This window comes from Tachyglossus aculeatus, chromosome X4 (genome assembly GCF_015852505.1).
Source record: "Tachyglossus aculeatus isolate mTacAcu1 chromosome X4, mTacAcu1.pri, whole genome shotgun sequence".
Classification (NCBI taxonomy): domain Eukaryota; kingdom Metazoa; phylum Chordata; class Mammalia; order Monotremata; family Tachyglossidae; genus Tachyglossus; species Tachyglossus aculeatus.
The window spans coordinates 24,225,304-24,249,457 of NC_052098.1; the positions used below are offsets into that span (position 1 = coordinate 24,225,304).

At 39.2% G+C, this 24,154-nt stretch overlaps 1 protein-coding gene across 9 annotated transcripts in view; it reads right to left on the reverse strand.

Moving 5' to 3' along the window:
* MPDZ (multiple PDZ domain crumbs cell polarity complex component) overlaps positions 1-24,154 on the reverse strand; it is a 160,162-nt gene that overhangs the window by 56,466 nt on the left and 79,542 nt on the right. For 6 of the 9 annotated variants that reach the window (XM_038769589.1, XM_038769587.1, XM_038769584.1 and 3 more), the window contains exons 19-24: positions 23,952-24,113; positions 19,152-19,436; positions 18,761-18,884; positions 12,153-12,351; positions 9,735-9,776; positions 4,611-4,715 (exon numbers count right to left, since the gene is read on the reverse strand). In XM_038769589.1, the coding sequence (XP_038625517.1) occupies positions 4,611-4,715; positions 9,735-9,776; positions 12,153-12,351; positions 18,761-18,884; positions 19,152-19,436; positions 23,952-24,113 (917 nt within the window). The remainder of the gene's footprint in view (positions 1-4,610; positions 4,716-9,734; positions 9,777-12,152; positions 12,352-18,760; positions 18,885-19,151; positions 19,437-23,951; positions 24,114-24,154) is intronic. The other 3 variants (XM_038769591.1, XM_038769588.1, XM_038769586.1) reach the window with 1 other exon arrangement.

A 24,154-nucleotide genomic window follows, 5' to 3' on the forward strand; every position in this document is an offset into this window, starting at 1 on the left:
GATTCTCTACGTGCCGGGTCATCTGGTCAATCCACGTAGGGCTCACACTTACCTCCTTCCCTTCCCCACAGCACCTGTATATATGTATATATGTTTGTACATATTTATTACTCTATTTATCTTACTTGTACATATCTATTCTATTTATTTTATTTTGTTAATATGTTTGGTTTTGTTCTCTGTCTCCCCCTTCTAGACTGTGAGCCCACTGTTGGGTAGGGACTGTCTCTATATGTTGCCAACTTGTACTTCCCAAGCGCTTAGTACAGTGCTCTGCACACAGTAAGCGCTCAAATATGATTGATTTGATTGATTCTCTACGTGCCGGGTCATCTGGTCAATCCACGTAGGGCTCACACTTACCTCCTTCCCTTCCCCACAGCACCTGTATATATGTATATATGTTTGTACATATTTATTACTCTATTTATCTTACTTGTACATATCTATTCTATTTATTTTATTTTGTTAATATGTTTGGTTTTGTTCTCTGTCTCCCCCTTCTAGACTGTGAGCCCACTGTTGGGTAGGGACTGTCTCTATATGTTGCCAACTTGTACTTCCCAAGCGCTTAGTACAGTGCTCTGCACACAGTAAGCGCTCAATAAATACGATTGATTGATTGGAGGTTCCTGAGGAGTGGGTAATCACTGAGTAATTGAGGAATTGATTAATTGAGGAATTCTGTAGAAAAATTATCTGGGCATCAGAGCAAAGTATGGGCTGGAACAGGGAGAGATAGGAGGCAGGGAGGTCAGCAAGGTGGCTGACGCAGTAATCAAGGCAGGATAATCAATCAATCGTATTTATTGAGCGCTTACCGTGTGCAGAGCACTGTACTAAGCGCTTGGGAAGTACAAGTTGGCAACATATAGAGACAGTCCCTACCCAACAGTAGGCTCACAGTCTAGAAGGAGGAGACAGAGAACAAAACCAAACATATTAACAAAATAGAATAAATATGTACAAGTAAAACAGAGTAATAAATATGTACAAACATATATACAGGTGCTATGGGGAAGGGAAGGAGGTAAGACAGGGGGATGGAGAGGGGGACGAGGGGGAGAGGAAGGAGGGGGCTCAGTCTGGGAAGGCCTCCTGGAGGAGGTGAGCTCTCAGTAGGGCCTTGAAGGGAGGAAGAGAGCTAGCTTGGCGGATGGGCAGAGGGAGGGCATTCCAGGCCAGGGGGATGATGTGGGCCGGGGGTCAACGGCGGGACAGGTGAGAACGAGGCCTAACGGTGAGGAGATTAGCGGCAGAGGAGCGGAGGGTGTGGGCTGGGCTGCAGAAGGAGAGAAGGGAGGTGAGGTAGGAGGGGGCGAGGTGATGGACAGCCTTGAAGCCGAGGGTGAGGAGTTTCTGCCTGATGCACAGGTTGATTGGTAGCCACTGGAGACTTTTGAGGAGGGGAGTGACATGCCCAGAGCATTTCTGGACAAAGACAATCCGGGCAGCGGCGTGAAGTATGGATTGAAGTGGGGAGAGACAAGAGGATGGGAGATCGGAGAGGAGGCTGATACAGTAGTCCAGATGGGATAGGATGAGAGCTTGAACGAGCAAGCTCGTTGAAGATAAGTGTTTGGATTAATGTGGTAGCAGTCTGGATGGAAAGGAAAGGGTGGATTTTAGCAATGTTGTGAAGGGTGAATTGACAGGATTTAGTGATAAGTCTGACATTGCCTGTTGTTGGGTAGGGACCGTCTCTGTGTTGCCGACTTGTACGTTCCAAGCACTTAGTACAGTGCTCTGCACACAGTAAGCACTCAAATACGATTGAATGAATGAATAGTGATAAACAGTCAATGATAACACCAAAATTATGGGCTTGTGAGACAGGAAGGATGGTGGTGCTGAACACAGTGATAAAAAAAATCAGGGGGAGGATAGGTTTTGGATAGGTATGGACTTCAGTCCATACTTCACTCTGGTGCCTGGATTATCTCTCTACAGAAACGTTCAGGGCATGTCACCCGCCCTCCTCAGAAATCTCCAGTGGTTGCCTATCAACCTCCATATAAAAAGAAAAAACAGAACTCCTCACTATTGGCTTCAAACCACTCCATCACCTTGCCCCTTCTTACCTCTCCTCCCTTCTCTCCTTACACATTCCAGCCGACACACTCCGCTCCTCTGGTGCTAACCTTCTCACTGTGCCTCAATCTCGCCTGTGCCGCCGTCGACCCCTAGCCTGCATCTACCCATGGCCTGGAATGCCCTCCCTCCTCAAATCTGCCAAACAACCACACTTCCCCCCTTCAAAGCCTTACTGAAGGCTCACCTCCTTCAAGAGGCCTTCCCAGACTAAGCCCCTCTTTTCCTCAGCTCCCCCTCCCTTCCGCATCACTTCGACTCACTCCCTTTGCTCTTCCCCTCCTCCCCATCCTACAGCACCTGTATATATATGTATAGATCTATAATTCTATTTATATTAATGCCTGTTTACTTGTTTTGATGTGTATATATCTATAATTCTATTTATATTAATGCCTGTTTACTTGCTTTGATGTGTATACATCTATAATTCTATTTATTTATATTGATGCCTGTTTACTTGTTTTGATGTCTGTCTCGCCCCTTCTAGACTATAAGCCCGGTGTGGGCAGGAATTGTTGAATTGTACTTTCCAAGCACTTAGTACAGTGTTCTGCACACAGTAAGTGCTCAATAAATACGACTGAATGAGTGAATTTGGGGTAGGAAGATAAGGAGTTGTTTCGGACATGTTAAGTTTTAGGTGAAAGCGGGACATCCAAGTACAGACGTCTTGATCTGCACACAGTTAAGAACTCAATAAATACAACTGATTGATTAAGTTTGGGATTAATCAATCAATTGGGAACCCCCCGCCCCCCCACCCCCACCAAGTTCAAGTAAGAAGGTGAATATGGTGGTGGTGAAGGGGGAGAGCATGGGAGGGGTGGATGCAATTGTCATACTGCTCCCAGAAAGTTTCTAAAGAAATACTTGAAAGCACTGGGGAGGATTTTAGCCATATTGTGCAGGCGGGATGAGTCAATAGTATTTATTGAGCGCTTACTGTGTGCAGAGCACTGCACTAAATGCTTGGAAAAGTACATGCAACCAAGTTAGTAGATGCAATCCTGGTCCTCTTCTATAGAGACTATGACAGGTGATTAGATCAGTGTGGTGGCAGTTTGGGTGGAAAGGAAGGGGTGAAGATACAACTGAAAGGATTTGGTAACTAACTGAATACACGTATAGAAGGAGAGAGAAGAGTCAAGGCTAATAATCTGGCTAATATATTTGAGCTCGGGGGCTGTTGTCCTGCATTGGCCTTTTCAGTCACACACTCATAGGTAAATTTCACCATCAGTGAGATCTTCTTCGAAAACAATGGACAAATATATATCTATATGTACACATACATGAGTCTTCAATGGAGATGAGATTTGCATAACAATAATAATAATATTAGTTTGTTAAGCACTCACTATGTTCCAGGCACAATACTAAGCGCTGGGGCAGACACAGGCAAATTGTGTTGGACACAGTCACAATCTTAATCCCCATTTTACAGATGAGGTAACTGAGGCACAGAGAAGTGAAGTAACTTGCCCAAGGCCACACAGAGACAAGAGGCGGAGCCAGGATTAGAATCCAGGACCTTCTGACTCAGGCCTGCGCTTTATCCACTATGCCACACTGTTTCTCTCATAAGAGGCAAAGGGTTAGTTTACAAAGTTGTCTGGGTAGCCTATCAATTCTACGAAGGCCGAGGTGAAGGGGCTGAATTACAGTACAACATGGTGCCACCTCTCTCCCCCACCCCTCCAAGTCACTCAAGTCACTTCACTTCTCTGTGCCTCAGTTCTCTCATCTGTAAAACGGGGATTGAGACAGTGAGCCCCAGGTGGGACAGGGACTGTGTCCAACCCGATTTGCTGGTATCCACCCCAGCGCTTAGTACAGTGCCTAGCACATATAAGCACTTAACAAATACCGCAATTATTATATTATTATTATTATTACTATTAATCAAAATGCACCAAACCATCTTGGAATCACATATTTATATCATTATCATTGGTGCATATATAGCAGAATGTAATCAATTAATGGAATTTATTGAGTGCTTCCTGTGCATAAAGCACTGTACTAAGCGATTGGGAGAAAATAATACAGAGTTGGTGATGTGCTCTTTACGCAGTCATTTTATAAATTTCAATTCAGAGATGGATGGCCTTGAATTATTGTTTTTAATCAATGTTCCAATTTAGAAGACATTCAGAGTTGCTACATTTTTTTCCCCCCAAACATCTGCCACGACTCCTGGAAGAAAACCAGGACTCTTTAAATGAAAGGCAGAGATTGGATGGTTTTAGAGGGTACTAAAGGTGGACTAGGCCTTATAACAGTAACATGCCATGGGTTCATAGGTATGTACAGAAAAATAGCAAATCATATTCAGCAAGTGTTTCTGCCCCCTCACACTAGAGCCAAGTTTTGGGCGGAAATGCTTAAAACATGGAACCTGAAAACAATCTAACAGTGGTGTGATTGAATAAATAGGTCAAAATTCAGTCTCAGTACTTTTCTTACATAAGACTTCAAAAATTTGCGTGCAGTGACCCAGGGGATGGCATATTTACCTGACATTGCAAGAAGAAAACATATCCGGCGGCACAGTCCCTTCAGGTTGCTGCCCTAAGGTTGCTGTATACTCTTCTAAGTGCTCTGCTGGCACATAGGTAATTCTAACATACAAACAGCACAGGAAAGCAAAGGAAAAAAATAAAATTCTTCAGCAGAACTGAAAGAAGGGCAAATAAAAGTGCACCCCCCCATGTTCAAAGCAAAATGCAATTATCTCTTTTTCAGATTGATTAATGATCATCTAAATATCCATGGTTACTGGCCAAACCACTCCTCAAAGCTCTGCAATACGATCAATCAAGAAATACTAAAATCAAAATATTTGAGAAAATGTTTTAGCTGTAAAAATTACAGTGAAGATTATGGATGAAAAATTGTTCCCAAATGTAATCACCCTCATGACTTGCAGAAACTTGAAAGAAATGCCTCTAGTACCTGGAATAAAAATGTAATATGTAAAGAGCAAATTTCCTTAGAATTTTTCAGAAACAAGGTGTCTCCAATTCACCTAAACCAGACATTATTAATGAAAAGTTCTATTATGTTACTTCTTAAAGTCATTTCACCACCCTTTAAAAAGGAACACAAACTAATTCTATTTATTAAAATGATTCAGAATTCATGCCATACTTTCTTCCAAATGCAATTGTGTTTTAAACAGACAGCTGCAGATTTCTAACAAAATGAGAACGGTTTCCAAGGATAGAATTTCAGATGGCAGCACAGAACTGGTGAACCATATTGCTTCTAGGCTCATGGACTCTAACCAAACTCCAATGCAAGACTGAATTGAAAGCCTCACTAATATAGGAAATTGGGGATTAGGCCCGCATGACTGTTGCCCTTTAGTTTCCCGGACAATAAACTTGGGTTAAGACCAAAGGACAAGTGACCACTCTTAGCAAATTAAATCCATTATTGGATGTAATCCTCTATAACTATGCATGTACCTTCAGGGCATCTGCACTGCAATTCCACACCACAATGATAATGCATAAATTCGAAGATGTTCATCACATCAGCAGAAGCAAAGTATGTTGGAACGATAAATACTACTTATGACACAATTAGCATCACAGTGTATCCACTCTTTAAAATCTTTGTCAATCCTTTCAGCGGCTATCTTAGGAAGGGTTACCAGCCTGGGAAGTGAATCCATTATTGAAGCTTTCCGTTAGCAGTAAGGCATTCGGGTATTTACTCAGAGGCCAGAGGGATAGCCTGCACTTTTCCAGGGAGTGTGTGGGGGAATCAAAAGCCTCCCTATGACGAATCCCACCTCTGCTCTGCCCCTTTCTTAACACCTTGCAAGGTTATCATCAGTGCTGAAAGTAAAACAAACAAAAAAAAAAAACTCGAACCATAAGGCCAGTGGACTCTACTCACCCCCACTACACCCACACACTGCTCTCGTCGCCTCTACCCCAAGGTGAGCGGGCTCTCAGGGAGAGGGGTGGTGGCAGTAACAGCCACGGTGGTGAGCGAGCAGGCTTTCCAGGGTGTGGAAAGGAGCCAGGCAGTGTCTCCATAGAAGATGACTCCGGGCATGCGGCCCAAGGCCTTGAGGCACAGTAAAATAGGAAAGGCAAGGATGCAGCTGCTGACAATCACAGAGACAGCAGAAAGCAGGGACTGGGGGCAGATTTGGGTGGTGTAGCCCCACTCCAGCCCGATGCTTCTGGGCTAAGGATACTACCACTTCCACTAACCTGCAGTCCCTGTTGCTCCCATAAACCTTTTTGCCCTGGAATATCCATTCCAGAATTTTTTTCTTATACTGGAACCAAATTCAGGCTTATTCCCAGCCCTGGATATCATCAATCCTTGAAAACGCCACCTGCAGTCCTAACCTCATCCATCCAGTTTTGGAAGCCAAAAGACACCAGAACTCAGCTCCGCTATGAGTCAAAGTCCTGGGGGTCCCAGACAGAGTCAGGGAGGCTGTGGGGAGAGTGGCTGCAAGTGGATGTGTTCCCACCCCCCTGCCCTCATCTGCTCTCTTTTTGGTTACCGGCAACTGTGCCACCTCCTCTCCCATTTCACGCCACCCAAAAGTCCTAGGGCTGCTTGGCCAGCACCTCTGCCCTGCTTATTTGCCACTGAAATTGTCACTGCTACCTTAGTACAGTGTTCTTCACACAGTTAACACTCAATAAGTACCACTGATTGATTGATCTTACCCCCCAAAAAGCCTGCTCAGCACCAAGGTGGTGGGGGCAGTCCGTATTCTGGTTAGAATTTTTTTTTTTTTTTTTTAACTCTCAGCACTGGATCAATCCCAAAAAATTCCACTGAGTGGAGCACCAAGAATACTTATTGAATTCACTGGAACAATATGCTCTTTAATACAACTCTAAGAATGGATAGAATATTAGCAATAGAGCAAAGCTGCACGGCCTAGTGAAAAGAGCACAGGCCTTGGAGTCGGAGGATCTGGGTTCTAAATATGACTCCACCACTTGCATGCTGAGCAAGTAACAACTTCTCTGTGCCTCAGTTACCCCATCTGTAAAATGTGGATTAAGACTGTGATCCCCTTGAGGGCCGTGGACTGTGTCCAACCTGATTATCTTGGTGCAGCGCCTAGCACATACTAAGTGCTTAGCAAATACCTTTAAAAAAATGCACTGTGAGTAGATCAGATTACCTAATACACCACATTAAAAAGTGAAACTTGAAAGAGCAGCACAATAAAAGTGTTTTTTTATCTGTACTATTCAGATTAAATGTCATGTCAACATGGCTGAATCCCTCATATCGATTATTCCATCGAAATTCACTTTAGGGACTGAAAACCATCGTTACAAAAATTTTCCTAACATGGAACTCAATGAGAGAAAGTTGTGGGACTCAGATACAAACATTTTCTATATTTCTTTTAGAATGCCTGCGACCCTTCATTTTAAAATAAATGCTTATTTACAGAAAAATTAATTCTGATTATGAGTGGGTAAATAGATTTCAGCTTTTATTTTCCCTGAAAAATGAAACCTAAAATTTGTGATTAAAAAACTGTACCAACTCCAATGATCTTAATATGTTTGGGACCAAAGCAAGGGGGAGGTACACACCGGGGATAGGATGGCTCCATAACAACAGAAACTGCTCAAAAGATGAATCGAGGGAAAGGAGGAGGTGAGAAAATGAAAGCTAATTCAAACCAGTCAGTTCCAGATGATCTATCTGGTCACTGAACTGCAAGTTGTAGGACTCTCCCAGGAAGCTGGAACCTCAAGATGGATTCTGCTCCTAAGAATCCTCTGAATCTCAGTAGGCTCCTTTTGAATAAACACACCTCACCTCTATTGTTTTGTTCAGTGACTGATCTGATTGATCAGACTGATTGAAAGACTGATCAATTCATTCATTCAACTGTATTTATTGAGCACTTACTGTATGAAGCACTGTTCTAAGCACTTAGAAGAGTACAGAGTTAGCAGCCACTTTCCCTACCTACAACAAGCTTATGAGTTTAGAAGGGAGGCCAGACATGAACATAAGTAATTTATAATATATAAATTAAAAGACATGTACTTAAGTGCTGTGGGGTTGGGGAAGGGGCAAATATCAAATGCCCCAAGGTCACAGATCCAAGTGCATAGATGACACAGAAGGTAGAGGAGCCCAGGGAAAAGATGAAGAATAATGGTTGTCTAATTGGGATAGAAATCAGGGTACCTGTGCTCCAGTCCTTGCCCTGCCAATATTGCCAGTACAATGGGCCAAGATAATTTATTTATGTCTCAATTTATCCACATGTACAGTTAGGATAAAGATAGCTTTTATTACCCCATAGGATTATTCTAAAATGGAACCATATAAGTGAAAACAGATTTGCACTCAGAGAAAAGATACTTTTATAAAGTTTAAGACTGGTTAATAATGATAATACTGAAATAGTACTTTAAAAGAGTGTTTGCATAGGGCTTTTATTTTTCCAAAGCATTTCTTCATCAGTGATCTCATTTTATCCTCAACATCCTTGTGAGGAAGGGAAAGGTAGGTATTACACACCTGTTCCATGAGGAAATTGAGGGACAGAGAGGTTAACTAGCTTGCCCAGGGTCACACACAGCAGGCTAGTGTCAGGGCAGAGACTAAAGCCCAGGTCTCTTGACTTCTGGCCCTGTACTCTTTCCACTAGACCAAGCTGCCTCAAATTTAGTTTATTCAAAGGCTGATATTTGAAATGAGTGGGCTTGAGGGGAAGTCTAATATATGGAAAAGTGGAGGAGAGAGGGGAGGAGAGAAAATACAAGAGAATATAAAAAGTTTGTATTTCAGAGGCTGTTCTTGTTGGGGTTTTTTTTAATCTGAGAAGGAAACATTAGCTATATGGGCAAATGTTCGGTACATTTCCACTCTCTACCAATTTTTTTCTCATTTTTTACTATTAAAAATAGTATTAAATACTATTTAATACTAGTTTTACTAGTATTAAATACTATTTTAATAGTATTAAAAATACGCTTGAAGTTCCTTTCCAATTATGTTGAGAAAACTAAGAGTTGAGTAAATTCTTGGCAAAATAAAGACAAAGGAACCATTTATGCAAACATCCCATAAATATATCACTGCATGCAGTGAAACAGGAACACCATATACACGCTTGATCACACAGCCACGCAAGACAAACCTCTAAACCAACAAGTAAAACTGAAGTTGAAATGTGCGCTGTTTAAACAGTTCAAATGACTTACTTGAACATCACTAGAGAAAATATTTGTGATTAAACTAACCTTTTGGTTGTTTTTTTTTTTAGCATGGAAGGGAAAAAATAAAAAGAACATTAGTGTCGTAGTAAATGTGACATGAGATGAATCCAGATACCAGCATGGTAGATCCAGGCAGGACCACTCTTTACAGATACTCTAAGGGTGTATTCCTGATTGAAAATAAGATTCAAACCAAGGAAAGATAATCAACAAATTTGAGAAAAAAATGAATTTTACCGCTTTAGCTGAATTTGTGTTCAAATCTGTTGAATGAAAAGCCAAATATATACGCTATATCTTTATCTGGATAGATCCCTGTTTTTGAATGTTATAAAGAGCATGAAATGGTTTCACAGACAAGTTGCAACATATAGCCATAATGAGCTTTGAATCACCAATACTCACACATAAAAGGGGGCCTGATCATCAGCAGGTGCTGGAGAAGATCTAGAATGTGAAGCATATGATGCAGCATCTTTTTACAATGGTGTTAACAAATGTCAATGTCTTTTGCTGAATGTGAGATGCATACATATGTAGTTAAAAGTGTGTGCTACTGTTTCCCCCCCCCCCCCCCCCGCCTTCCACCTCCCTTCCATCTACACCTCCCCCGGAAAGCATCTGCTCTTTGCTGGTGTCTATAGCAGTGATTATTAACAAGCATGGAAAAATGTAACTGCAATCAATCTTTTATTCCTTGATCAGGAATTCATCCCACACTTTAGGTTAAGGTAGGTGAATTCTGATTCAGCTCAGTAATTATCTGGCAGATGTTACAAGCAGCTGCTGCTAAGCGCAAAATCCTGGCTATTATTACAGAAATATAAGAGCTCCTGGCAAGGTGGAGTGAGAAGTGAAGCAGGACGCATTCTGGTGAGGCCACACATCTGGTTTTCAACAGAAAATAATGAAACCTGGAACTTAACTGGCCATACTTTAACTCTCAAAATCCAAATTATCATCACACACACAAAACAATGATGCTGCTTGCTCTCCGCCGTAAATCGGGAAAAAGAGCGCCTCGGATATGTTGCAGTAAACAAAACACTTTCTAAAAATTGAGCAATCTTGCAATTAACATTTCTTTTTAAGACCTCTTTATCTATTGTTTTCTATGCCCTGAAAAAGGCCACTAGGATTCCATGAATTTTCATCCAAAGCCAAAACTGAAATCACAGGTTGCAAAAGATATTTTACTGCTCCTATTTGGAAATCTTTTCTTTTGGGATTAATACATTATTATCAAGGATAAGCTAAGCCCTATCATTTTAAAGACAAGAGAATCATTGAGGAAATGGGGTTCGTACCTCTACTTTAAATTCCTTTGAATATCAAAGCACTTCAGCGCCTGACCAAAGTTGTTGCTTGCTTACAGTAATTTACCCCACCTCGGAATTCAGAAATGACTAGGGGATGATCCTAGCTGCTTTGTAATCCTGGCCGCCGGAGCAAAATTCGCTCTGCCCGTAACAATCTGAGCTTGGGGGGGGACGGACAACTGAGCATCAGTGAGGTCTTTTTGCATCATTAAATTAAAATACTCACTAATGTCTGTCTATCAGCATTTTGTCATCAACTGTTTGCACACTACCTCCCTAAATTTTCTTGGTGGCAATCTTGAAAGTGCTACCATCAGAAAATTAATGAGTTTTCATCCTCTGATGAAAGAGGCAGAGGATACAATACCAAAAAGAAATATCATTGGAATCAATCGTATTTCTTGAGCACTTATGGAGTACAAAGTATTGTACTAAGCGCTTGGGAGAGTACACTACAACAGAGTTAGTAGTAATGTTCCCTGCCCACAACGAGGAAGAGAAGGGATAGAGTTCATCTGAAGCATTTAAAGAGTTTACCAGAAACAAACTAAATTACTGTAACAACTGCGCTATGCTGTGTGGTTTTCTAAATTTGAGTGCTCTAGGACATGTGGAGACTTGTTCAGAGTTCCAATGGGAAATGCACCAATAAAGTCATATAGCATAAAAACTGGAAATCATATAACATGAAGTCAAAATAATCTCCACCAGACATCTGTATTTAATACAACTGAACATGGAAATTAATATCTTCAGACAAATTATTTCAGTGAGGATACAGTCTGATTTGTTTTTTTAATTAGAAAGGGGGAATGTTGGCAGCCAGAAGTGGTAAGAAAAAAGTCAGTAAAGGTACTAAATATACTTACAGCATGTTTTCATTAGTATACATGCCCTGATATTCTTCACAATGATAGTCTTCACTTGCACTCAAATTATTTATATGATTACAAAGTGCCCATAAGAACAAGAGATAAAACAGAAACTCACAGCTAATTTTTGCAAGATGAATGGCTCTTATGTAACAATAATCAATTGGAAAAAGGCTCAAGACATATTATTGCTTTCTATTGAAAATAAAGCCAACTCAGACTGCATATTTAGCATTTTTTATGCTTTCTTTGCAAGAAAGCCAGAAATGCTAAACACATTTCAAATAACAGAGTATGGCACATGCAAACATTGCCTTTTGATGTTATTTGCAATAAGGAATATTTTCTTAAGGACCCTAAGTGTGGCATTCCTATAACAGATGTGGTGGTTATCAGCCATCAAAAGGCAACCCTACTGGGTCCTATAGGAAAGAGAAAAGTAGTAAGAAAGACAATATAAATTTATTTTTGAAAGAACCACTCAACTTCTTGCATTGTTAGTAGATCACACTTACTTATCCAAACAATAGTGACATCAATTCATTTTACAATTTTGATTTTTCTAGGCTAGCCACAAAATATTTAATGCTCTAATCCTTTCCCAACTCCATACCTCGATTCATTTTACCTACTTTATGTCAGGTCCAATAAGAGAATGTCTCCTCAGCATAGCTCGAGCTTGGGCACTGGTTATGTTAAGGGCGGATTCTTCATTAATGGATAAGATGCAGTCCCCCACACCGACTCGTCCATCACGGCTGATGGATCCACCATGAATGATGCTGCGAACTATCATTCCTGAGCCAACTTTATTAGAACTTACCGTCATTCCTAGGGCAAGAAGGAAATTAGAAATTTCACTGTATGGTTGATGCTACTGCATTAATTCTAGTAGAGTTTCTCAACAACAGCAGCAACAAAAAAACCCAGACTATTTTTAATTAGCCACAGAACAGATACAACTTGGGTAAAATTGAGCTATGGCACAAATGGGTCCCTAAATTCTGCTTCCAACTCTGTGATAATGGGATTTACCCTTTTTCTAATTGTCCAGGTACGCTCTGTTACTTGAACAGTTGATTCCATGAATTCAAGGATAATTGCTAGTGAAAAGTGCACGGTCCTGGGACTGAGGACCTGGGTCTTAATCCTAGCTCCACCACTTGCCTGCTATTGACTTTGGGAAAGTCACTTCTCTATGCCTCAGTTTCCTCATCTGCAAAATGGGAATTGAATAGCTGATTCCCCTCCTACATACTCCCTGTCCCACATGGGCTCACAGTCTATGTCCAACCTTATAATAATAATAATAATAATGGCATTTATTAAGCACTTACTATGTGCCAAGCACTGCACCTTATATCTACCCCAGTGTTTAATACAGTGTTTGACCCAGAGTAAGCACTTAAATACATCAATTATTATTATTCACTGCCTAACAGTGTTTTTGAGGTCTTAATAATAATTTTGTAATTCTAAAATACACACAACTCCCCTCCATTTTGAAAAGCCCTCTCTCAATCCCACCTGCCCCATCTCTCTACTCTCAATCCTACACAAACTCTGAGAATATTCCCCCAGCTACCTTAATTTCCTCTTCATCAACTCTCCTCCTGACCCTATGCAGTCTGGTTTCAATAAAGAAAGCAGCTCTCTCTACCGTCACAAAAGACCTCCTTATAGCCAACTCAAAATGGCTATACCCCATCCTAACCTTCCTCAATCTCTTTACTGCTTGAGACCGTGACCCACTCCCTCCTCCTGGGAACACTATCAGGACTCGGTATTGTTTACCCAGTAGTAATTTGGTTCTACTCCTATTTCTCTGGTCATTTTCAATTTTGTTTGCTGGCTCCTCCTCTGCCTCTCATCTTCTTTCTGATGGCATCTCCCAACATTCAGTTCTGGGCTCCTTACTCATTTTATACTCTATCTCAGAAAGCTCACCTGTTCACATGGCTTTAACTACAACCTCCATGCAGATGACTAGCTCACCTCTCATCTGACCTGCAAACCAGCAACTTATCTCACCTACAAGACATTTCAACTTTGCCCTGCCAGCACATTAAATTCAGCACAGATAAAACAGAACTCCTCATCTTCCCCCAATCAATTAATCGATGCTCATTTTTTGAGCACTTAACTGTGTGCAGAGCAAGAGCACAACACGGCACATATGCACATATCTGTAATTTATTTATATTAATGTCTGTCTTCCCCTATAGACTGTAAGCTCCTTGTGAGCAGGAAACAGATCACATCTGTACTTTTCCAAGTGCTTAGTACAATGATCTGCACACAGAAAGTGTTCAACAAATACCATTGATTGACTGAGCGGATTTATCAGGATAACCAATACAGGTCTTCATACTGAATTCCAAGTAAACAAAGGATGAAACTTTAAGAAGGTGCGGTTTGTACAGGCTGGGACCCAGAAAGTCCCGACCTGGCTCCAGAGCTGGATGGCAGTAAGATGGTAAAGCTCATCATGAACAGGGATCATGTCTACCAACTCTGTTGTATTGTACTCTCCTAAGCGCTTAGTACAATGCTGTATACCACTGACTGATAAAAGGAAAGAACCTTACTTAACACTGGGACAAAGCAGCAGAGAGAAAATTTCTGGTGTGAGTTGAACCCCATGCCCAGACCAGTCTTAAGAGACCAAATAGTCACGCAGGCCCAGGTCCGTACCTGACCTCAGAGCCTAGCCAAAATGAGATTAAAACTCACCCCAACTCCAGAGCCCAATGGACACGGGTAGATCTCGTGTCTGAACCCAACAGGATAAAAACAAGTCTCCTGCCTGGTACCAGACCACAGTGGCAGAGACCAATTTGTTTAATTCAAAGCAGAACCACAATGAAACAGAATAAGAGCAGATACATAATCTTAGAAATTAAGGTTTAAAAATGAAAGCTCTGGTTCACGTCTTTTTGAACTTCCTACATCCTGTGTCTCCTCACTCCAGTCCATACTTTACTCTGCTGCCTGAAATCATTTTCTAAAAAACACTTTCAGTCCACATCTCCTCACTCTTCAAGAATCTCCAGTGGCTGCCCATCCACCTCCCTATCGAACCACTGGCTTTCTTTAAAGCACTCAATCATTTGCCTATCTAACCTCGCTGATTTCCTAGCACAACCCAGCACACTCACTTCACTCCTCTAACGCCAACCTACTCCCTGAACCACTGTCTCATTTATCTTGCCCCCAACCCCTTGCTGAGTCCTGCCTCTGACCAGGAACTCCTTCCCCAGTCATATCCAACACATCACCACTCTTCCTACCTTCAAAACCTTATTAAAATTGCATCTCCGATCTTAGTGGTTAAGGAATGTGTCTGTTATTGTTATACTGTACTCTCCCAAGTGCTTAGTACAGTGCTTTGCACACAGTAAGCACTCAATAAATATGACAATGAATGAATAAATGAAGAGACCTTCCCCAACTAAGCCCTCATTTCCTCTTCCGCATCGCCTTTGCACTTGGAGTTGGATTTGTACTCTTTATTCTCCCCACCTTCAGCCCCACGGCACTTCTGTATATCCATAATTTATTTTAAGGTTTGCCTTCTCCTCTAAGACTGTAAACTCCTTGAGGGCTGGGAACATTTCTACCAACTTTATTATATTGTACTCTCCCAGATGTACAGTGCTCTGCACACAGTAAGTGCTCAATATATGATTGATGTCTTGTCAAGTATTTACTGGGACACTTCAGGTTGGCTTGCCATATAAATCTGTCATTTGGGTAGAACAGTGCTTTGCACATAGTAAGCGCTTAACAAATGCCATCATTATTACAGGAAAATATACCAGCCTCAGCCAACTAATGTCTGAATAAAACATATTCCCAAATGAAGACTGTAAGCTCCTTGTGGGCAGGGATCATATCTACCAACTCCATTGTATTGTACTTTTCCCAATCAATGATATTTACTGCATGCTTAATGTGCTTAGGAAAGTACAATACAATATTGAATTGGCAGACACTTTCCCTGCCTATCAGGAGCTTAAAGTCTATAGGGAGACAGACAGTAAAATAAATTACATCCATTCAGGTAATTAAGTGGTGTATATATATAAAAAAAAAAACAACTTAGAAAGTCTCTGTTTCAACCTCATAAATGAAGAGTTAAAAAAAAAAAAAGTCACAGATTTACTTTTGCTGCTGGCCTGAGGAACAGATTGCTGTTTGGAGATCTTAGTGATACTCTGACACCTATTTATTATGGTTATTAGTCTTATGAAATGAATGAAAAGTATTTTTTCTTTTTTTATATACAATCAAAAATTACTGGTACTCCAATTCTTTCATGAGGTACATTACCTAGAGCAATAACCCTTTTACCTTCCTTTGCATTTCAAGTGTATCCAATATAGATTTTTTTTAATCAAAACTGAAAGCTACTAATGACATGGCCAGGGTCAAAGTGTTGCTGCAATTCACAGCTGATGCCATTAAAGAAGAAAAAAATGCCAATTCTGAAATGAAATTTTTGGCACAGCTGTGGCTTTCAACAGTATTAAACTTCACCTAATTTAGCTCTTTTAGTGAAAGTTAAAAGCAGTTAAACTATGGGTACAATGCTTTTGACCACCCTAATGGAACAAAAAGAGTCCAAAATAGAAAGTGGGTTCAAAGAGGATATAATACTTAAATATATGCAATTGCTGGTTAATATACAACTAACCCCTTAACCATGCTTTGCTATCAAATAAAAACCTGCTGTGATTGACTCTTATTCTTGATTTAATTTGGTGATTAGCATCCTTATTTATGAAGCTACTACCAAAGCTTTATAAAGCCTATAGAGAGCATTTTCTAAATACCATGATGATTTCCATCAGTAGATTATTATTTGGGAATATTTTCACAACTCCAACTGTTCTTCTAAATTGAAACTGCATGCAGTACTTGTTTCACTTGCTAAGATTTCTTAAATCATCACAATAATTGTGGTCAAAGCAAAACATACTTTTAGCACTGTAAACTCACCTGTGCAGCAGCAGCATGGGAGAGAGTCAAGGGCAGAGACTCAAATTTACTGTGTGGAAGGAGGCAATGGTAAACCACTTCCACATTTTTTTTTTTTTTTTTACCAAGAAAACTCAATGGATACACTACTGCAGATGGAGAATGTAGTGTTTTGGGAGACATGTGCCCATGGAGTCACTATGGGTCAGAGATGACTCAACAGCATAAGACAACACAAAATGCCCAAACAGTTTGCATAAACCCCAACTGTTACTCCCAAAGGCAAACTGGCTTAACTAGGAACTCTGGCGTGAAACATTTGTGCTTTCAGGATGGTGTGGTCTGTTCCAAACTGACTTCTGTGTGGTAATAACACTTGTAGTGAAGACACTATCGTGCTAATCTGAGTACCGACAGCTACTCAAGTAGCTCCTTATTAGGAAGGGAACAAGTGATATGCCAGGTATTGAGAAAATGCTACTTAATTGGCCTCTTGAAAACAGAGAATGAAATAAAAGCTGCTTTCTAAATGCAAGTGCCTTTAATCAAGTCAGAAGGACTTTCAGGTTTAGCTTAGTTTTTCATGACAATCAAATCAATCAGGACTGTACACTACAGGACTGTAAACCCCTTGTGAGCAGGGCTCGTGTCTATCAACTCTGTTGCATGGCATTTTCCCGAGTGCTTAGTATAGTGCTCTGCACACAGTAAGTCCACAATAATCACCATTGAGTTTTATAGACTCCTTACCATGTACATGTACCAAGCACTTGGGAAAGTACAATACAGTTGGTAAACATGCCTTCAAAGAGCTTACAAACTAGTGAGACAGATGTATAAGGATATGTACATAAGACTGTGAGCTCGTTGTGAGCAGGGAATGCCACTGTTTAGTGCTATATTGTACTTTCCCAAGCACTTAGTACCGTGCTCTGCACACAGTTAGCACTTAATAAATACATTTGAATGTATCAATGAAAGTACTTTGGGGTAGGGGTGTATAGTATCGGAGTGCTTAGAAGGTACAGATAGGTAATGCAAAAGGAAGAGAGTAGGGTGGGGAGATAAGATGATAGTCAAGGAAGGTTTGTTCTCTAGGGTCCCCTTCATATTGTTGACTGAGGGCAATTTTTGACAACAGTTTTCATATTTAAATATATTATTCCAGTATACATTTTCCTTGTAATTTCATATGAACAGGAGAATTATGGAGACAGATGAGTGAATACAGTTGCACTGATTTTCTGTGGGGTACACTTGGTCTTGATGTGACTTTGTTACTGTGTAGAAGAAAGCTCAGCTCCTACTATCCCTCATCCTTTCTGGCCATTTGTTCTAATTTCAGGTGAGAAGCGCTGCGGTAAAATGGGTTTTTGAAGGGGTGGGTAATTTTCTATTCTTGCTGCAATATTTTGGTGTTAAGGAAGTGGATTTTGTGTGTGAACCTTTTGGATAATTTGTATTTCAATTTTTGTGATGCTTTAGACTCGGATCATCTTAATTTGTATTTCATTTTACATAATAAGAGGATACCAATAATTAAATTCATGCTACTAATTCATTTTTGTATAATTACTCAAAATGGAAGGGCAAATTGTTCTTAGAATTCCAAATTATTTTAAAAGGAATTCTCTGAAAATTTGATCATTTCCATTCTAAGCAGCATGACATAGTGGACAGAGCACAGGCCTGGGAGCCAGAAGGTCATGGGTCCTAATTCCAGCTCCGCTACTTGTCTACTGTGTGACCTTGAGCAAGTCACTTTACTTCTCTGTGCCTCAGTTACCTCATCTGTAAAATAGGGATTGACACTGTGAGGCCCCACGTAGGACAGGGACTGTGTCCAACTCAATTTTCTTGTATCCACCCCAGTGCCTTAGTACAGTGCCTGGCACATAGCTCTTAAATAACCATCATTATTATTATAGTGCCACCTCCAATTCATTTTTAAAATAATTAAAATGTACACAACTACATATTGGTCTCAAATTCTTCCAACAAATCAACTAGCAGAATGCACAGTAAATGTCAACCAACTGAATCATGAACTATAGAGGATTTCAAATGAAAGGCAACTGATCTCATAGTTTTTGAGTTCAAGAAAGAGTATTAAGGACTCCTCCTAATAAGAAAGCGAGGGTAGCATAAAATCAAAGAAATATGTTAAACCCAAAATATTACTTTACATCTATGCTCAATAAATATGATAATGAATATATTAACATATATATATATATATATATATATATATAAAACTTACCAAGACTAGAATTGCCTTTTTCAACAATAATAGTCTTCTCAAATGATTTTCTGGATGACCTTTTGAGTGAGAGACAATCATCAATGGTGTTTTGTGAGATCTCTTCCAGTAAATATCCTGAATCCTGACAAAGGACAGCAAATCACATAAAAATGAATAAATTAGACTTTGTAATGTAATTTCAACATCAAATATTCTCTAAAACAAGATGAATTTTGACTTGGAAAAAAACCCACAGGTGTACTGATTATTTTGTAATAATCAGTAAGGGGAAAAATTAATGCTTAAACTCTGAAAAACATAAATATATTTTGTGTGTAGACATAAAAGCCATATACATCAAATTTTCTTTCTCCTTAACACACAATCTGTATCAAAAAGAAACTCTTACTTTTCCTGTGGAATCAGGTAGCCCTGAAGAAGAAAGATTTACATTTGGCATAACTTCAGATGCTGGCTGGGATCCAGTCCAATTTTGTGTGTTTTCACATTCATCTTGTTTCTCCTCAGTATCTACAAATGTGAGATCTTTTTCAGGAAAACTAGTAGCAGATACTGTGTTAAAGTCCCCCATCAACTGGTTCTCTTCCTCTCTTTGAGTTAGATCCATGTTGTAGAGATCCTGACTGGATATTTGCAAATCAAGTGCTGCGTCAGACGATTTTCTCCCTACATCCTAACAAACAAAATCAAGATCAGTGAAGTCACTGATCCCATCATTTTGAAAATGGTGCAACTATTGTAAAAAAATTAACTGTATTAAAACTGCTATCAAACCCGTAACATTTAATATGCATGCTTTCTCATTACTGAAAAAAATAATTAGCTTATAAAAATGTTATATTAAAGATTTGCCACCTGAAAAAATGATCTACTATGCTCATTGTGAACAGGGATCATACCTACCCACACTATTGTACTGTGTCCTCCCAAGCACTTAGAGTGCTCTACACATAGTAAGCACTCAAATACAATTTAGTGATTTTTATAGATCAACACTGCGTTTGTGGCATGATTTACACAAAGAATAACACAAACTATTTTCATTAGATTTGACATCAAATTATTGATTACTAAAATCAATAACTGATTACTAAAAAAAGGCATATTTTGTTTGGCCTATGATTACTGAAATTTCAAAGGCGATTATCAGTATGTTAGGAAAAGCTGATAGCCTACAAATCTCACTGTAGTCATATCAAGGCTACAGAACCTATTCAACTAGGCTGAAGATTAGGTTTCTGAGGACACTCAGATAATTAACACAATATATTTTAAATAAACCATTATGTTGGCAGAAGGGGAAAGAAGGCTTGATAAAGCCCCTCAGGGTTTGTCTGTCTAGCTAAGAAAAAGAGACCCCCACAATTGCAAGCTGAAGATCCAAAATACAAAAATTGGACACCATTAACATTTTCTCTCATATATGAATATTTCTATTTTTTCTTCACTATCCCTGCACTTCACTTTCCTGGCTGTTGCAGTCATTTGGTTGTCTACAAAATCCCAGGAGACTGCCAAATGAAAACACTAAATGTGCAAATGCTTGATATTTATAATTATCAGAGAATAAGACAAAAGGACTGAAAAAATCTCAACTATACAATTTAGGTCTTATAGGCAATCCTCAGTAAATAGACTAAGTAAATAGACTGACAGAGAAGCAGTGTGGCTCAGTAGAAAGAGCTCGGGCTTTGGAGTCAGGGGTCACGGGTTCAAATCCCAACTCTGCCAATTGTCAGCTGTGTGACTTTGGGCAAGTCACTGAACTTCTCTGAGCCTCAGTTCTCTCATCTGTAAAATGGGGATTAAGACTGTGAGCCCCATGTGGGACAACCTGATCTCCTTGTATCGCCCCAGTGCTTAGAACAGTGCTTTGCACATAGTAAGTGCTTAACAAATATTATTATTATTATTATTATTAAATAACCTGCTGGCATATGAAACCTAAATGAAATCATACGTAATTTTTTACACCAATGATAACTCACTTCGAGTCTTATTTTTCACCTTTTTCACAATGCTTACAAAGTAATATAAAAAGCCACTATTAGCATATTTGATCAAGAAAATAATTAGCTAAGTACTTTGTCATATTGCAGACAGTTCATACATTATTCATGGAGTTAAAAGAGAGAAAATAAAAAGCTAATACAGTAGACAACATACGCCAACTTTAGAAGTTCAGTAACAGAACATTTCTGAACTTCTGATTCAAAAGAGAATTGTCTTAAAGTCTGCAAGAAAAATTATTCATTAGCAATAGTCAAAATCCCTACTTAGTTATCTTTTTGACAACCATTAAAACATTATTTTAGTAACAAAAGAAGTGAAGAGTATAGATGTTGAATAAATTCGAGGATCCAAGCTCCCATTTTTAAGTGATTTGCTGGAGATATAGGTGCATTTGAGTGCACAATTTACACAAATGACCATGGAAATTCATATTTGCAAATGTAAATCTCAAGCATTTATCATTCCTAGGCATTTTCCACGATAAAATGTGATGGGCATTAATAAACCCTTGTTGACTTATTTTCTTGACCCACGATATACAAACCTGATTTTCTTCAAAATCCAATACCCTAAATTCTTTGACTACTATTTCTTCTGGAATATATTTACTAAAAGCAAAGCTGTTCCATTCTCCACTTATTATTCATTCTATCACTGACAACGGTACACTCTGACTGCTCCAGAAGGCTGGACCTTCTAAGGCAAAGAGCAACTGTCTGCTTTTTCACCTTTTTAAACTAGAAATGTTATCCTTGAAACACAAAAATTAATTTTCATCTTCTTGACTGGTGTAGCTCAATGTTTATTCTCCTAGCCTTTTTTTTCCCCAGAAACTGAGTAGCAATATCAACAGCACAGACAAAAATGGGAAAGCAACAGTTTTACATGCTGCAGAATGGCTCCAATATGTGCATAACCAAAGGCAGACTGTGTTTGGTTCGGTTCTTTTCTCTGATTATATACCAGGAAATCAGTTATGTTCTGGGCACCGGCTGCTTCTTTCTTGTAGAACACCAACTTTGTTCTGCACTAAAACTGATAATGTTTTCTTCCTGGAGTCAACATTCAAGAATATTGGTGTCCATGCTATATTTGAAATCCGTATTCAAAAAGATTAGCCAGTTTAACAAAAGGGATTTTCAGATTTTTTTTTCTTGAGGATCGCAGAACCAATATCTCCATCCAGTCTGTGCAGCAGAAAGGAACAAAGCATCCACACAGAAAACTGCTGTTCATAAAAGGAGCCTCAAATTGTTAGCAGTGATCTTCAGGCATCCTCAGTTGATATGCCAGAGTCCAACAATCACTATCTCTGAGAAGGTAACTGACCAGAGCCTAAATACATTTAATCAGGGTGATGTAATGGATAAGATTACCACCCCCTATCCCAAATGTCCCTGCCACCATTCAGAGTATACAAGATTTTTAATCTATTTAATAATTTCAAATATTTAAGATGTCCAAAAATTTATTTAAAGTCGAGCAACCAATAATCTTATGTAACTCGAATTTGAAATGAAATTGTACTGCAGCACTTAGATATGTTTGTTCACTTGTTCTAAAAACAAGAGCACCTAACTTATGTAACTGATGATTATCCGTGAAACTAAATACTTAGAAGCTAATAGCAGGGGTTAGAGAAAGAAATACAGAAGCCAAAATCAAGAAGATAGGTGAAAGCACTAAAAATATGCAAAACCAAGTGTTTCTCCATTCACTACCACCCCCTGCCCCCTCCAACAAAAAAACATTTCAAGATAAGCAAAGCATAAACTGAACCACTTTCTAAAATGATGCAAACTCCCAGGAGTTTCACAGTGTGTATCAAATCACCATCATTAATGGACTCTGTTTTTTTTTTTTGAGTATTTTAGTTGATGTGCTGTCTTGCCAAAATTGGTTTCAGTAAGGGGAAAAAAAAAAGTTCACTGCTTGAAAAAAAGATAAAAACAGAAGATTTCAGTAAGGCCAATATGTTGTACTTCATACTGCCAGCATTTATCCTGCAAAATATATTCTTAGTGTGCAGATTGTGTAATCCCTTTAAGTAACAATTACTAAGTCAAACAATACAATCTGTCCCACTGGCATTTGTGAAAAGTACTGTTGTGGATTAGGAGATTCCATTAGGAGATGAACTCAGCTTTCAGCCCTGAGGCCAATAAAGGCTGAATACATTCCAGGAAGGACATAGCCAGACAGACAGTCTCAGGTGTGCTGAGAGAGGAGCAGCTGCTCCATTCAAGATTATACTTTACAAGCCAATTCATGGAAATTGTACAGCATCATTTGCAATGATAACAGGTGCACCTTGAACATGAAAGAAAATGCTCTGGGAATGGTCTGGCCCAAAAAATTAATGGGTAGACAAGAAAGGAGGAAAAAAAAAAAAGAATCGAGACCCGCAACATATGTGTATGTACACCCGGAATTCAATGTGAATGAAATATTTGGAACACACAGCATTTTAAAGTAGCAGATTTTGGATATATTTTAAACTAATTCTTCATCTGATTGACTTTCACTAGCAAAATTAAGACTAGAGGTGGATCAATTATCCTAATGATTTAGACCCAGAAGGAAGCAATTGAAAAGAGAGTTGGGGGCCTATTTATGCAGTTTCATTGTTTACATACATTATATTAACTTTGGGGGAGACAGAGATAGCAATTCACTCTGGTTTTAGCATTTTGGCTATCAAGTCACATGAACTTCTCTATAGAGAAGTTCTATATCTTGCATCAAATCAAAATTACATGACAATGTTATATTAAATGCAAAAATTTGATATTCTTTTAATACTCAGCATTGCAGCTATTTGAGGAAAAATAATTTCAAATCTCTACAGAAGGAAGAATATTGAAGCAAATGATACAAAAAATAAGTATCTCCACGTATTTTCTTTGATATACAAAGTATAATCAAGGCTTTAAACCTTGTGTCTATCACCATGTCTCGAGGATATTAGCTGTAAACCATGCATTATTAGGCTGAAAGGTATCCAATCAACACTACCTAAATGAAATTGCACTTTAATCTGATAATGAACCTGTGAGCAGATGGAACACTGGCAACATAATACCCGTGCATTTGATACCACAGTTAGACATAAGCACTGACCTTTGGATAATCATAATCAAGATTTCCCATTAATAAAATTAAATGTTCTTTTTACCTTGGGAGTAGATGATGGAAAAGTGAGGCTATAGTTCAGGCTATCTTTACAGGTGCTGCCATGCAGAGCTAAAATAGAGGCTTGGAAGGTACTTTCGGTGTCAGGAGGATACTGAGACATAGAGGCACATTCGTCTTGTAGGTCTGCTTCACCTGAATCCACCTAAAATTGAATGCAGTTTCTTTATCATTTCAACACAGTCA